The sequence below is a fragment of the Muntiacus reevesi genome, chromosome 2, assembly GCF_963930625.1.
Source record: "Muntiacus reevesi chromosome 2, mMunRee1.1, whole genome shotgun sequence".
Lineage (NCBI taxonomy): Eukaryota > Metazoa > Chordata > Mammalia > Artiodactyla > Cervidae > Muntiacus > Muntiacus reevesi.
This window is the reverse complement of record NC_089250.1, coordinates 32155662-32169700: the sequence shown is the minus strand read 5'-3', so window position 1 is coordinate 32169700 and position 14039 is coordinate 32155662. Positions and strand designations below refer to the sequence as shown.

The window sequence follows — 14039 nt, the reverse complement described above, 5'->3', positions numbered from 1 at the left end:
GGTCCATTGGGTTTTTTATTTAAAGGAAGAGTGACAATGCATAAAAAGCTGAGCTGAGCCATAGCCCAGATGTTTGGCTACACACACAGCCTGAGTCAGGTTTGCAATTTACCTACATTTGGACAGAAGGGCTCAAAATCCCAAATTGAATACTTCAGTTTTCTAATCCTGACTTTGGTTAACTTAGATCTAAAAGCATCTACATTTGTCCTGAGACACAGAATTCTAAATCATTTGGCTAATTTCAAAACACACTAAAGAAATTTACTAAAAGTTGAGAAGCATGTTTGACTCTTTAAATGATTCTATACACTTTAAGAGGCTCAGATGGTTCTTATTCTGAGAGGTGTGAGATGTTCCTTTTAAATTTCATGCTTGCATCAGCATACCTTGGCAAACATTAGTATTTACTTGGGAAAATGGTCTCCTTTAAAAATAGTTTATTTTTGTCCTCTTCATGAGCATGCTTTGGTTTTGAAAATTATTATTTTTTTTGGCAGAGAGCCTTGGGGATGTTTTGTGAACTCTAAATTTCAATGTAATCTTAGACAGTTGGGTCGAGTTGAGTGATGTGCTGGGGTTGTGCATGTGGACACACACATGTAGGTATACAGAATGCTTTGTGCAACCAGCTACTATCTCATTCCCCAGGGGTGACGTGGAAAGTTTTTACTTTTTCTTTTTGCATTCATTTATTTTTGGCTGTGCCGGATCTTTGTTGCTGTGGCACGGGTTTTCTCTAGTGGTGGAGAGCAGGGGCTCCTCTCTAGATGCGGTGTGTGGGCTTCTCATTGCAGGGGCTTCTCTTGCTGTGAAGCACGGGCTCTAGGTGCGTGGGCTTCCGGAGTTGCTGCTTGCAGGCTCAACAGTTGTGATGCATGTGCTTAGCTGACCTGCAGCATGTGGGATCTTCCCAGACCAGGGATCGAACCCATGTCCCCTGCATTGGCAGGTGGATTCTCAGGACCACCATGGAAGTCCGAGGTGGAAATTTTTCCTTTCCAAAAATCCTGGAGAACCTCCGATTATATTTACTTTGGGCAAGTGCTTCTATTCTTTGGTCCTATAATGGGTGGGCTTGTAGATAGGGCCTTGGGAAACAAAAGATGATGATTAATCATTGGAGGCCAATCCACATTTGATGGGTTCAACAGGTTTCCCTGGAACTTCTCTATAGAAGATTGGGGGAACCTCTCTGTAGAATTTTCTTAGGTTTTCCTATTAGGTAAATTGTAGAATTGATACAAAAACATGGCAGGAGCCGAACGTGCTTATCAGGGATACACTGGTGGCTCCTGGGTAAAGAATCCACCTGCCAGTGGAGGAGACGCAGGAGACACGGGTTCAATCTCTGGGCTGGGAAGATCCAACTGAGAAGGAAATGGCAACCCGCTCCAGTATTCTTGCCTGGGAAATCCCATGGACAGAGAAGCCTGGCAGGTCATATTCCACGGGGTTGCAAAGAGTCAGACAGGACTTGAGAGACTGAGCACTCACATACTTACAATGTATCTATTACATATTTTGTAGGTGGTTAATATTTCTAGTTCAGGGTGGTTTGTGCTTGGTATTCAGAAAAGTGATTCCAAATTATAAAACTGTCTCTGTATAAAACTTGGGTGAAGTTAAAAATCTCTTTCTTTTCTTTACACTGTTTCTTTTTTTTTAACCAAATGAAAATGTCAGCACTTGCACATTGTAAGGTGAAGATGAAGAGATTGTTTTTCAAAAATTATCCATGTTTTAAAGAATATAATTTGTACTTTTCTCTTTTTTAAATTGAAGTATAGTTGATTTAACATATCATGTTAATTTCTCCCATACAGCAAAGTGATTCCATAATACATTCCTTTTTATATTCTTTTCCATTATGCGTTATCACAGGATATTTAACAGAAAATCATCTTTATTATATGAAACTCTTACTTGAACTTGATGTTCAGGAATGACTAATGGGTATGGCAGTATTCTCCAGTTTTCTTCCCTGGAGAATCTCAGGGACAGAGTTCATAGGATTGCAAAGAGTTGGACATGACAGAAGCAACTTAACACATATGCACATAACATCCAGCTACAGAAATTAAATGTTACTTTTCAAACACACTCACTTATTCTTCAAAATGCATGTTGTTAGCTCTCATTAGATTGCCAAGATGATGAGAAGGCTACATTTCGATTAAAGGAAACAGAAAACTTCTAGGTTGACAGAAGTGGAGCTGACAATTTGAGGGCAGGGATGCTATTTAACACAAGGAACTGGCATTTTCCTATTTCAGGAGGTAGTGACAGTCCTCAGGAGTCTCTGAGACAGTTCTGAAGACACAGAAGAAGAGACTAAGGTTTGTACTATAATTGCTGCAACTCCACCCATTTGAGGGGTAAAGAGAAGCCTCCTTTCCATTGGGCACTCAGGGAATATCTAATCACCACCAATCAGGGGAAGACAACCTCACATCATACCTAAAGGGCTCTGATGTTTTATTTCAAACATACTATTTTACTTAACTTTGGGCAACTTAGAATTATAGCTAGTTGTAAGTACCTGACTTTGGAAATCAATACGCATTCTAAAACAATTGATTTCTTATTGTGCTCAGACTTTGCTCACTTAACAAATCTTCCAGTTTTAACTAAGAAGCTGGGATGGGTCTCTGAAAGCTGCCACATCTGGGAACAAGGTACAATCATCAGTAACAAGGGGGACCCTTAAGACCTGAGAGTCACGGTGCAATTATACTGCTCCTTCATTTCTCCACAGAGGCATAATTCTCTGTCTTTGACCTCTTCCCACTTCTAGCTTCCCAGAAATCACCCACATGCTCCACTGGCCCATCCTTACCATCTTCCTCTGACTCTCAATTGCATCTCTTAGCAAACTAAGACCCTGATCATAAATTTTCACCCAATTCAACCAATTTGTCTCCTGTTGATATAGAACTCCAAGTTCAACACAGAATGGTAGAGTTGCCAGGCTGAGCAAATACAAATTCAGTTAATGAATTTCAGATAGACAAGGAATCATTTCTCAAGTATGTCTTGAACAACACTGACTTGTACTCAAATAATCAGAAATTCACATTCTTCTTCAGGGCTTTGGGAAGAAAACAGTCATTACTCTTCCTGGAAGTGTTTCCATCTTTTGTTCAGTGTTTCTGTGCGTCTTCTACATGTTCCATGGAGCTTCCTGGGTAGAGTTCATGTCAGACCCATCAATCCATCGTCACTTTATCCTTCTTTCTTTTCTCAACTTTTTATCCTTCACTTTTAACACTAAGGCCAACACCTCCCATGGCACTCTGATTGATGGTGAATGTTCATTCATTTACAGACCATGACAATGTGCCTGGGATCACTGTGTACAGGGGGACTAGAAAGTTAAATCTGCTTATCATCTTGATCATCTAAACCATGAACACAGTGACACCATTTCTGGGGTTTTTTTCAAAGGCAGAAAAGAAGCTGCCCATATTGTTCCTAACGCCATTCTCATTTCTGCTCCCTCTGAACATCTTGAGGGTTAACTAGTGACTCAGTTTATGGAAACTCACACAACTAGGTAAGACGGAGAAAAGCATGAAATGCAGTAGGTATTGTTCAGCACTTACTACCTACTTACCAGATGATGGAGGTGTAGATTTTCTGGAACTAGGTACTATGTCACCCAAACTGGATGATGAATTTCCTCCTGATTTACTGGAGTAAAGCAAAAGTTTATATTACAACTGATACTTATTTCAGAGATGAAGACATTTGTACTGCTCAATAAACATGATTACCCATTATGTTTTTACTGAACTTTAAATCTGCCTTGCCTCCAAGGAGGCAAAGAGTAATTTCCCAGTGGGTTCCTGAAGTGCTTGAAACATCTGTGTCAAGGTCTCCGTTTCAGATTCAAGGCTTAATTTGAAAAGGCCCTGAGAGACTGAGGAAAACTAGGGTACCTGCTGCACCCGTCAAATTCTCTGCCAGGATTGCAAATAGATTTCTCATTTTCAAGACTCTCAGAAGCAGTGAGTTCTCAGAAGAACCCACAGGCTAACACCCACACTTGTTTCTTTTTCACTGGGTTCCTGCTCCTTTTTCTTGTACACCAGAAGAAGCTTGCTTCTTTTTTGTGTACCAAGATGGACAGTATTCAAGTATTCATGAGGAATCTATTAAAAAAAAAAAACCCAACAACACAGGAATAATAAAATTTGCCAATCTCTACAACAGTGATCCTCAACCTTTTTGGCATCAGGGGCCGGTTTTGTGGAAGACAATTTTTCCAAGGAACAGAGGGTGTGGATTGGTTTTTGGATAATTCAAGTATGTTACATTTACTGAGTTCTTTGAGGAGGGGGTGGAGCTCAGGAGGTAAATCAAGTGATGGGGAGTGGCTGTAAATATAGATGAAACTTCACTTGTGTTCAGCTCACCTTCAGCTATGGAACCTGGTTCCTGACAGGCCAGGGACTGGTACTGGTTCATGGCCTGGGGGTTGGGGATCCCTTCTCTAAAAGACACTTAAGAGAACACGACAGTGTTCCATGATTTAACTCTCAGAGTGTACCTCTAACATTTCTCAAACATGGCTAACATGGAGGGTTCAACTCGGCTCATTTAGGAATGATCTGAACTTCAGAACTACCAAATTCTAAAGTTTGATCTGAGACATGCTTTAGTGTCTTAAAAACTTTGGAGTTAATATAAGATCAGTGGCATTGATGCTTTTACCAGTGACCTGCAGGCTAAATGATACACTTCAAGACCTCCTCACAGAGGTGGATGGAAAGGAGTATTTTTAAAGAGTGACATGGAATTTCAGCAAGACAATCTTATAGCCAAACGTTTATTATCATAGCCAAGCCCAGGTCTAGTGGACATAATCTGCTACAGTGTCTATGTATCCAAGGGTGAGATTTTGTAAATATTTACATATGTTTAACATTTTATGAATATTCATAAGAAAATACAAATTCCACTAAAATGCCAGGGACAGGCTGAATTTTGTTGCTACCATCCTGGCTTTTTAATGTGTAAAAAAGACAAACATCAAAAGCTTTAAGCAACCACCAGAAGGACTCTGTGTCTTTTTAAGGTTCTTAAAAGATACCCCAGCATGTTTAACAAGGACACCAGACACCATGTAAAAGTAGTAAAAAAAAAAAAAAAAAAAAAGTGGTATTTAGAGAAGCCATTTCTGGCAGTTATTTAAAAATACCCATTAGCAAGACCAAAACATTTTCTTCCAGAAGTTTTTTTCCCCTGAACTATTAAGTCTAATTCCAGTTCAAGCTTGAATTTATTTACATTCTCTTCGAATTTTCATAACAATCAAAGTATTATTTGAGTTGTGTAAAACTATGACAAACACTGCAATGAGTCAAAATGTTCAGAATGCAAATTTGCCCTTCACATTTAATTCCATAAAAATGTCATGTTCCTGAGCCAGGCTCCAATTCTACTGCTTTTGATTTCTGCTGATTTTTTTTTTTATTTAACTTACAAATCTGAGTTTTATAATACTGCTGAATTCTAGCTATGCCCTCAAAACAAAAGTATACTTAAAATTTTTGGAGACAAATGTAAAAACCTCTGAATAAGAAAACAAGAAAACAGTATTTTCACCTACTTGGGCAAAAAAAGAAAAAAAAAAAAATACTAGTGAATGAAGATGGATGTTCCAAACCACAAAGCATTTTATATTTGACCTGTGTGTGGGCACTTAAAAAAAATTCTTGCTGACACTAAAATATGGTCTTTGACAAAGGCTTTTTTGTCTTCATAGAAATAGATAAAACATAAACTTCAGGAAACAAAAGCTTAGTGATTTCCATTAAAGAAAAGACTTGCCTATATCATATCCTTTAACTGGAAGAAGCAAATCATGTTCCTGTACTTGTCTGCAAGGGGGTCATTTTCACATTTACTTCATATTCGAGGAGCCCTTCTAATGATTCTAGTGAAGGGCAAACAGCCTCAAGACTCCTAGGAAAAAAGATCATTTGGCCCCAGCTTATTACATAACTCATCTAATTGCTATCTGCAAGGACAATTTTAACTGCTTTCTTACTGAGTTTCTCTTTAAGTGTTAAGCAGTGGGTAGAACCGAAAATTGAGTTTCTTAAGTGAAAATGAAACTCAGAGACCACAAGAGCTGCTCCTTGCTGGTCTCGAAGACTGTCATTTCTAAAACATCTTTCTACCGTGCCAGGCAGCTCCAGATACTGGGATTAGTCACCATGATTGCTTGATGCCAGAGTATTTTCAGCCAAAGATTAGGACTTCAGAATTTCCTCTGCACTAAAGCCTGAATGTAATACTCTATGACCTTAGCTCTTTTATTTCCTTCATGGTAACAATTAATTTGATTTTCTCTTGAAGAGGATGAAAATGAGAGGCTGGGTGATGTTTTTAAAATACAGGATTTGTAATGCTCTCAGTAAACCCTACCACCAGTCTGAACTAAAAGAGCCGGAGAGTTATAAAATACTAGTGAATAGAGATGGATGTTCCAAACCACAAAGCATCTTCTATTTGACTTGTTTGTGGGCACTCAAAGGAAATTCTTGCTGACAATAAAATATGGTCATTGACAATGGATTTTGCATCATTATAGAAATGAATACAATGTAAATTTTCTAACACAAAATAAAGATTAGAGATTACAGCAACCAACGGTTCACAAATGATAGTACAGTATGAACTTTGACACAAACACTTAGTGTTTTTCTCCTACCTGGAGTAGAATTTCCCTTGCTTGGCTCTCTGTTCATGCTGTAGCCTCATGTTTTCTAGCTTGACTGGGCTTGGAATGAATCCGATTTCACAGCCTTCTTTAACCAATCGCCCTATCCACCAGTCATTGTTAAATTTCTAAACAGAAAATCAAAATTGTTCAGATCAGTGCACAGAAGTTAAATGAATCTAATGAATCTTCACATCCTTTATCTTCCCGGTTAATTTTTTTCAGTGGAGAGAAATATGGTAATTACAGAGAACTCTGCCTCAAATATCACAAGTCAAGAAACCTGTAGGTTCAGCTGCTGAGTATGCTAAAAGTGAAGTATTTTCGGGATGCTCAACAAACCATCTCTGGCTTGACTCTGCCTTCACTTTCCTGACCATGAGATTTTCCTGAATTCCATTGCAGCTGCTGGCACCACGAGGAGGGTAAACTCTCCCTATTCGAAGATTAACAGCTTTTCCTGACAAGAGACCATTAGGAACTAGGAAATGTTACAGAATGTCTTCCTCTTGTATAATCAGAGTAGTTAGAAGTATTATGAGTGAAAAATACTGACATTCACCTGAAATATCTGCTGTCAGAGCAAAATTTATCTTTGTTGTAAACAGGTTTATAATGACCACAGTCTGGTGTTCACAAATGATTTCTCGACTTACGCGAATGTTGGCAATTTCTCTCTTGTGCCTGGAATATTTATCCTATATCTTTAGGATCTGGTTTGATGTCCCTCAACTGAATAGTATTTTTCAAGCCTGTTCTTGAACATCTCTGTCAACTACAAATTGGCACTTGCCATCTACCTCTACAAGGACTAAATCATGTGCTGTTGCAGCCACTGACCTTCAACACTTCCTGAAAGGAGTTCAGGGTGGAGAACAGAAATGAGGTATTTTGTGCTTTGAAAAAACTGGCAGAACAGGTCTTCCGATAGATATTTTCAGGAGCTGACTTTATGAGCCTAATGCTTACATCTCCTCATATCTAGAAAAGCACTAAAGTTCTTCATGATGATGACTGCTCCTCATGACTAGCAGAAACCTTCTGCAAAAATATGTGCTTGATTGCATATACTCCTCCTTCACCAAAATCACCTAGGTACTGGCCTTCTCCCCTGCCTCTTTGGCACACTTTCTCAGAGCTATCCAAGGTGCTGTCTCCTGGGCTATAGTCCTCATTTTGGCCCAAACAAAATTTAATTCGTAACTCTTATGTTGTGCTTTTTTTTTTTTCTTTTTTAAAGTCAGCATTTCAAAGAAGAAAATCCATTCTGTTTTTCTTTTCTTTCTTTAAGTATCAGCCCTTGGGATGGGAGCCTGGATTCACCTAACTTTCTGTTGTAAAGTGAAAGTTAAGACTTGTACTTCTGCGAATTTTTTCTGTTTTTCCTTCCTAGCCAAGGGACTTTCTTCCCTGGTGGCTCAGATAGTAAAGAATCTGCCTGCAATGCAGGAGACCCAGGTTCAAGCCCTGGGTTGGGAAGATCCCCTGGAGAAGGGAATGGCTACCCACTCCAGTATTCCTGGCTGGAGAATACCATGAACAGAAGAGCCTGGTGGCCTACAGTCCAATGGGGTCACAGAGAGTCGGATACAACTGAGCGACTGATTCTTTAACTTTCAATTTTTCCTAGCTGAACAGAAATAACAGCTCTTTTGAAAAGTTTAATAAATGGTAGGCTCTATATTCTCTAGGCTCTTTCAATGGCAGTCATCACCTCTTTTGCTCATAGCCTTTAGTGCCTGAGCAGTTACATCGACATATGCTCCCTAGGACACACTGTTCCCTAGATGGAAGTGTTCCAATGGTAAATTCCTACAGGTTCAAGAAAGTCTCACGCTCACAGCCTGAGAACATCATGGAGGGGAAATCTCTGGCAGAGCAGGCTCAGATAAATGTTGACTCAAAATAAACCTTAATTAAGAGTGAATTTTTTCCAATTTACAGACTGAGTCATTGTTAACAGAAAGTGGAGGCTTTTGGCTTGGTGGAAAAGGGATGTTCCTGATATCTATTTCTTGTCTCATTGGCTCTAATTCCATCCATTTCTCCTTCCCCTACAGCAATCCACCACCAAAGAAGGAGAAAGAGCATCAGAGGTCTGAGTTTAGACCTTGTTAGCAGAGAGGAGAGACCGTGAATTCTAGATCCTATTATTAAACTCTCCCCAGATGCTTAAACTTGGGACATGAGGGGCAAATGACACATGGTCAAGGTTAAACATTAAAAGAAAAAGTACAGGTTAAGTATAAAAAAAGGATCATCTACTCCAGTGGTTCTTGATTTCTGGGTCACAGAGCCCAGGGGAGCCTTGAGGTTATTCCAAGAAGCCTGTGACTTTTTTCTTCTTTAAAAAGGTTATATTTATTTTGGAAAAGGTTGAGAGGCACTGATTTCATGTGTATGTTATATAATCACGGCTATCCATGTGTTATTTCACAGCAATGAGAAGTAAGAAGTGATGTTTCAAGGTAAAAAAAAATATCATGCAGCTAGAAATTGCAATTATTCTCCTTACTTCCTTAACATGCAGAAAATCTTTTGCTTCGAATGAGATGGCCATGCCTGGCACGGGAACATCATCTTCGTGGGCAGCACTGTAGCTGACATTTGTCCGAACTGCAAATGCAACGGGCTTTGTCTAAAATGGAAAAAGGGGGAAAAAATAAAAAAAGAAACAAGTGTTCCTTCTCTTTTCCCCTCAAAATACAAACATACCCGGAATAACTGTTGTCACAGTTGTTGTTTTTCCTCAATTTGGTTCTTTATCACAAAACACCATCTTAGTATTTCAACATGGGAAACCTTTGGGCGCTCAGCCACATACACCCATTTCTGAACTAGAAAAAGGCCACTGTGCTTTATGAAAGCACTCCAAGCAATGAAGGTAAAGATGAACTACTGAAATATGTATTTACAACATAAAAACTTGTAACAAATGGAAATCAGGAAACATACACAGGTTTGAAATGCCAAGTTCTTGTGTTTCAGTGAAAAAGACTTGGCCACTGCCATATCCACCCCCAAATCTACCTTAATTAATAACAGAAGAGGGAACTTCCCTCATGGTCCAGTGGTTAAGAATCCATCTTTCAATGTAGGGGACTCTGGTTTGATCCCTGGTTGGGGAACTAAGATCCACATCCCGTAGGGCAACTAAGCCCTCATGTCACAACTAAGACCCAATGCAGCCAAAAGTTAAAAAAATAATTTTTTTTTAAATGACATAATTCTAAAACATACTTTGCTTTACCTGAAGGAAGAACCAAGGAATATATCTTATGACTATTAAAAAGTATATTCGTGGCTGCTGGGTATCATGAAAGCAATGACTTTCTATTCTAATATTTGTCCTCTTTGAGTTTTCTCAGTCACTAAAGATGATAACATTCGGCAAGCTATTCTTCACCATTTGATGCTTTGCAAATTTACAGATACATTTTGTCCTCTGTCAAGCAATACCTGCTTAATCACAAAGTTAAAAAAAAACAGGTAAACTCAGAAATAGTGAAAAGAGGTATTAACTAGCACTGGGTATCTTTCACAATGTGGGCAAGAGGATTTCTTCTGAGCTGTTTCTTCCTATTCAAAGAGCTCTTCATCAGGACTGCTCACGAGGGGTAAGGGGGAACTGGAATAGAAAGAACCCATCTTCACTTCTGAATTTTCCATAGTTAATCTGTTCTAGCTGACTACTGTCTGGGTGAGGGCTGAGTTTAGAAGAGCCATGGTTACGGAGATTCATCCACAATATGCAGGTTCTAGATAAAGGCACAGTAGACAGGAAGGGGACTGAAAGACACGACATCCAATTCGTGACATCCATTACGAGTTTTCATAATAGAAGAGGGCTGCTCCTCGTATGGAAATATGAACTTTAAAGAAGAACAGTAAAAGTTGCCTAATAGTTCTACCACTGAAACACAATCCTGGTTTTTTAAAAAAATTATTTATTTTTCCCTGGAGGATAACTGCTTTACAATGTTGTGTTGGTTTCTGCTGCATAACAACGGGGATCAGCCATAAGTATACATATGTCCCCTTCCTCTTAAGCCTCCCTCTCTCCCCATCCCGCCCCTCTAGGTCATCACAGAGCGCTGAGCTGAGCTCCCTGTGCTAAATAGTAGCTTCTTACGAGCTGTCTATATTACACATGGTAGTGTATATATGTCAACGTGTGACAATGCAAACGGTATTTCAGGGGAAAAATGGAAATATCATTTTAAATAATATAGAAATTTGTTTCCCATAGCTATAACCATAATGTACCTAATTCATATCCAAATCTTAAAGTAACATAGTAGTTTTTCATGTGGTACACTTCTTTTTACTCTACCATTTAAAAAATTACCTCGGTAATTCAACCCCTTTTTCGACGTTTAGGTTTAGAGGTTTTTTCCTTATGATAAATATTCTGCTTTGAAAAATCTTTGTACAAAAAGCCTCTTTCTATTTAGGATTCTCTCCTTGGGATAGATTCCCAGAGGTAGCATGAGTAAGCCATGAGTTATCAAGACCTTTTAAAAATCTATTCCAAACTACTGTCCAAATGGGCTCTGCCATTTTAAACTGCAACCAGCAGTATATGCTGGTGCCCTTTCCCTAAGATGCAGTTTTAATTAGACTCAGTTTTACTACTAGAAATAGGATTTTCTGAGTATAATCAATCCATTACTGGAGAGAGTTTCTGATCCCTAAAATATAAATCCAAGATTTTTTTTTAAATGACATGATCTCTCATCTCTCTCAGGGACTTCTTAAAAATTCCTTGGAGGATACAGAATTTAAGTGTAGTGCACGCGTGCGCACACACACACACACACACATATTTAAACCACTGGAAGATCTAAATTTTAAATGTACAACTCTATAAAGGATCCTATGAAAATCTCTTCTCTTTTTCCCAATGACCAACTTTTCAGACACTGGAGTGGTAGGAAGAGGGAACACTGAGAAAAGAAAAATAAAGAGGTGGTGAAGGTTAGCATATAATAAACAGGGCAACAGATGATGATTTTATGTTCTTAGATTAAGATTACAGTTCAGAGTGTGACTCCCCACCTGTCTCAACTCCTATGACCAACCATGCTTCCCTTAGATAAGGAGCTTTACACAGCAAGCAGTATAGGAGCCCGGCTGGCAGGTCCAGGGGGATGGATTGTGGGCAGTTCTGGGGCCACAGGACTTGATTTTTCCCACAACCTAAAGAAGCTCCACTGGCACCTTGGAAGCCTGACTCATGGAAGCCCCTAAGTGCCGGTCAGAGATATGTTTTAAGTTTATAGCAGGAGCAATTATTATTTTTTCATAGTCTTCTAGAATCACTAGACCTAAGGCTGTCAGAAAATAATTATTGTTAAGTAGGAGATCATTAACTAACAAAACTCTTCGGATCCAGCAATTCCACTTCTGGGCATATATCCAAAGAAAACAAAACAACTACGTCAAAGAGATATCTAGACTCATGTTCATAGCAGCATCATTCACAATAGTCAAGACATGGAAATATCCTAAGTGTCCACCAACAGATGAATGGATAACAAAGATGTGAGATATACACACAGGCATGCAGGAATACTATTCAGCCATGAGAAAGAAGGAAATCCCGTCATTTGCAACAACATGGATGGACTTGGAGGGCATTAGGCTAAGTGAAATAAGAGAAAGACAAACACTGTCTGGTCTCACTTATGTGTGGAAGCTCAAAAACAAAACCAAACCCCCAAATCTCTGGTCATGAAATAGGATAAGACAAATTATCACAAATTCATGGCTTTCTTTTGAGCTTGCTTCCCAAACAATCACTTAATGAGTTAAGAGTGAAGCTAATCATTTTAATGATTACAACAATGTTTACATACAGTTAATTAAAAATATGCTAGTGATGGAATATCTACTGTTAAAAAGCAAAATGAAATTCACTCAAATAAGAATAAAAATAGAATTCTGATGATTAATAGTTACCTGAATTTTCAGGCATCAATTTCTTAATACATTTTATTATGCTAAATAGCAAATTATGTTTTTCCATTTTCATTCAGAGACCATTAATAGTTAATAATATATAAGGGAAATCCATAGTCTGTTTTTAAGTCTACAATGGGTTTTTCTTAAATATTAAGGACTTCCAACTTGTAGTATTTTTTAAAGAAATTGAAAAGTGTAAAGAATTTAAATGACCCAGATGTCTATTATAAGAGACTGCAGAAAAGACAGTTTAACATTTTAATGAGTCTCTGATCCATTTTCTTGTACATAATAATTTCCTATAAAACTTGCTATGCTTTTCTATGATTTAAATGACTCAAATAGGACTATAACCATTGAGACTTACAATGGAATTACTCAGACAAAGATATGGTGAGGTACTTTCAGAAATAAGATCAGAGCTTATTTCCCCGGTAGGGAAAGCCGGGGTGCCAGGTGCCAGGGCAGGGACAATTTTCCAGGGTCGTATAGATAGCCTGCCTTGAGGAGGCAGTGTTTGGACAAAAACATGAAGAGGTAAGAGAATGCAGATGCCTGAACTCCAGGCGGAGGGAAGGGCCAGTGCAGAGGCCCTAATGTGGGAGCAGGTCAGATGAGCTCGGAGATGACAAGGAGCTCAGAATAGCGGAGTGCAGGGGACCAGGGGAGCTAACAAAAGATGAGGTCAGAGCTCTCACGTGATACCTGACTTTGTAGCTCAGAGTTAAGACGTGTGGCTTTTATTCTAAGTGAGATGAAAATCACTGGAGGGTTGTCAGCAGAGGAGTGATGTGGTCTGACATGTTAAAAGGACTGTGATGGCTGGTGAACGGAAAAGATTTGGGGACTTTGAAGTAAAAACAGGAGAATCAGTTGGAGATGCTCACAGTAACTCACGTGAAGAGATGATGGTGTTTAAATCAGAGCAGCAGCAATAGAAATGGTAAAAAAAAAAAAAAAAGAAAAAAAAGGTCCAATTCTGGATATGTTTTCAAAGTAGAATCAACTAAATCTGCTGATAGCTTTGATAAGGGTGTGAAAGAGAGCTGACAATGATGCCAAAGGCTTTGGGTCTGAGCTATGAGAAGGATAATGTACTCATCAGGTGACACACAGGAGAGGGCTAAGTGCACAGGAGGCAAAAATAAAAAATTTTACATTTCCTTTAAATTGAAGTATAGTTGACTTACAATATTGTATCAGTTTCAAGTGTGCAATTAGTGATTCAATATTTTTATAGATTATACCAAAGTTTTTCATGTTTTGAATGTGTAAATCTTGAGATGATATGAAGCATCCAAGTAGACTTTGGAAGAGGGCTCAAGGTCTGAAAGTCTGATGGAAA

The 14039-nt window shown here is 38.7% G+C and overlaps 1 protein-coding gene across 2 annotated transcripts in view; it reads right to left on the bottom strand.

Annotated features, from left to right (window-relative positions):
* Positions 1-14039, bottom strand: part of CACNB2 (calcium voltage-gated channel auxiliary subunit beta 2) — a 410995-nt gene that overhangs the window by 38524 nt on the left and 358432 nt on the right. For both annotated transcript variants that reach the window (XM_065921213.1, XM_065921214.1), the window contains exons 4-6: positions 9246-9368; positions 6722-6858; positions 3617-3693 (exon numbers count right to left, since the gene is read on the bottom strand). In XM_065921213.1, the coding sequence (XP_065777285.1) occupies positions 3617-3693; positions 6722-6858; positions 9246-9368 (337 nt within the window). The remainder of the gene's footprint in view (positions 1-3616; positions 3694-6721; positions 6859-9245; positions 9369-14039) is intronic.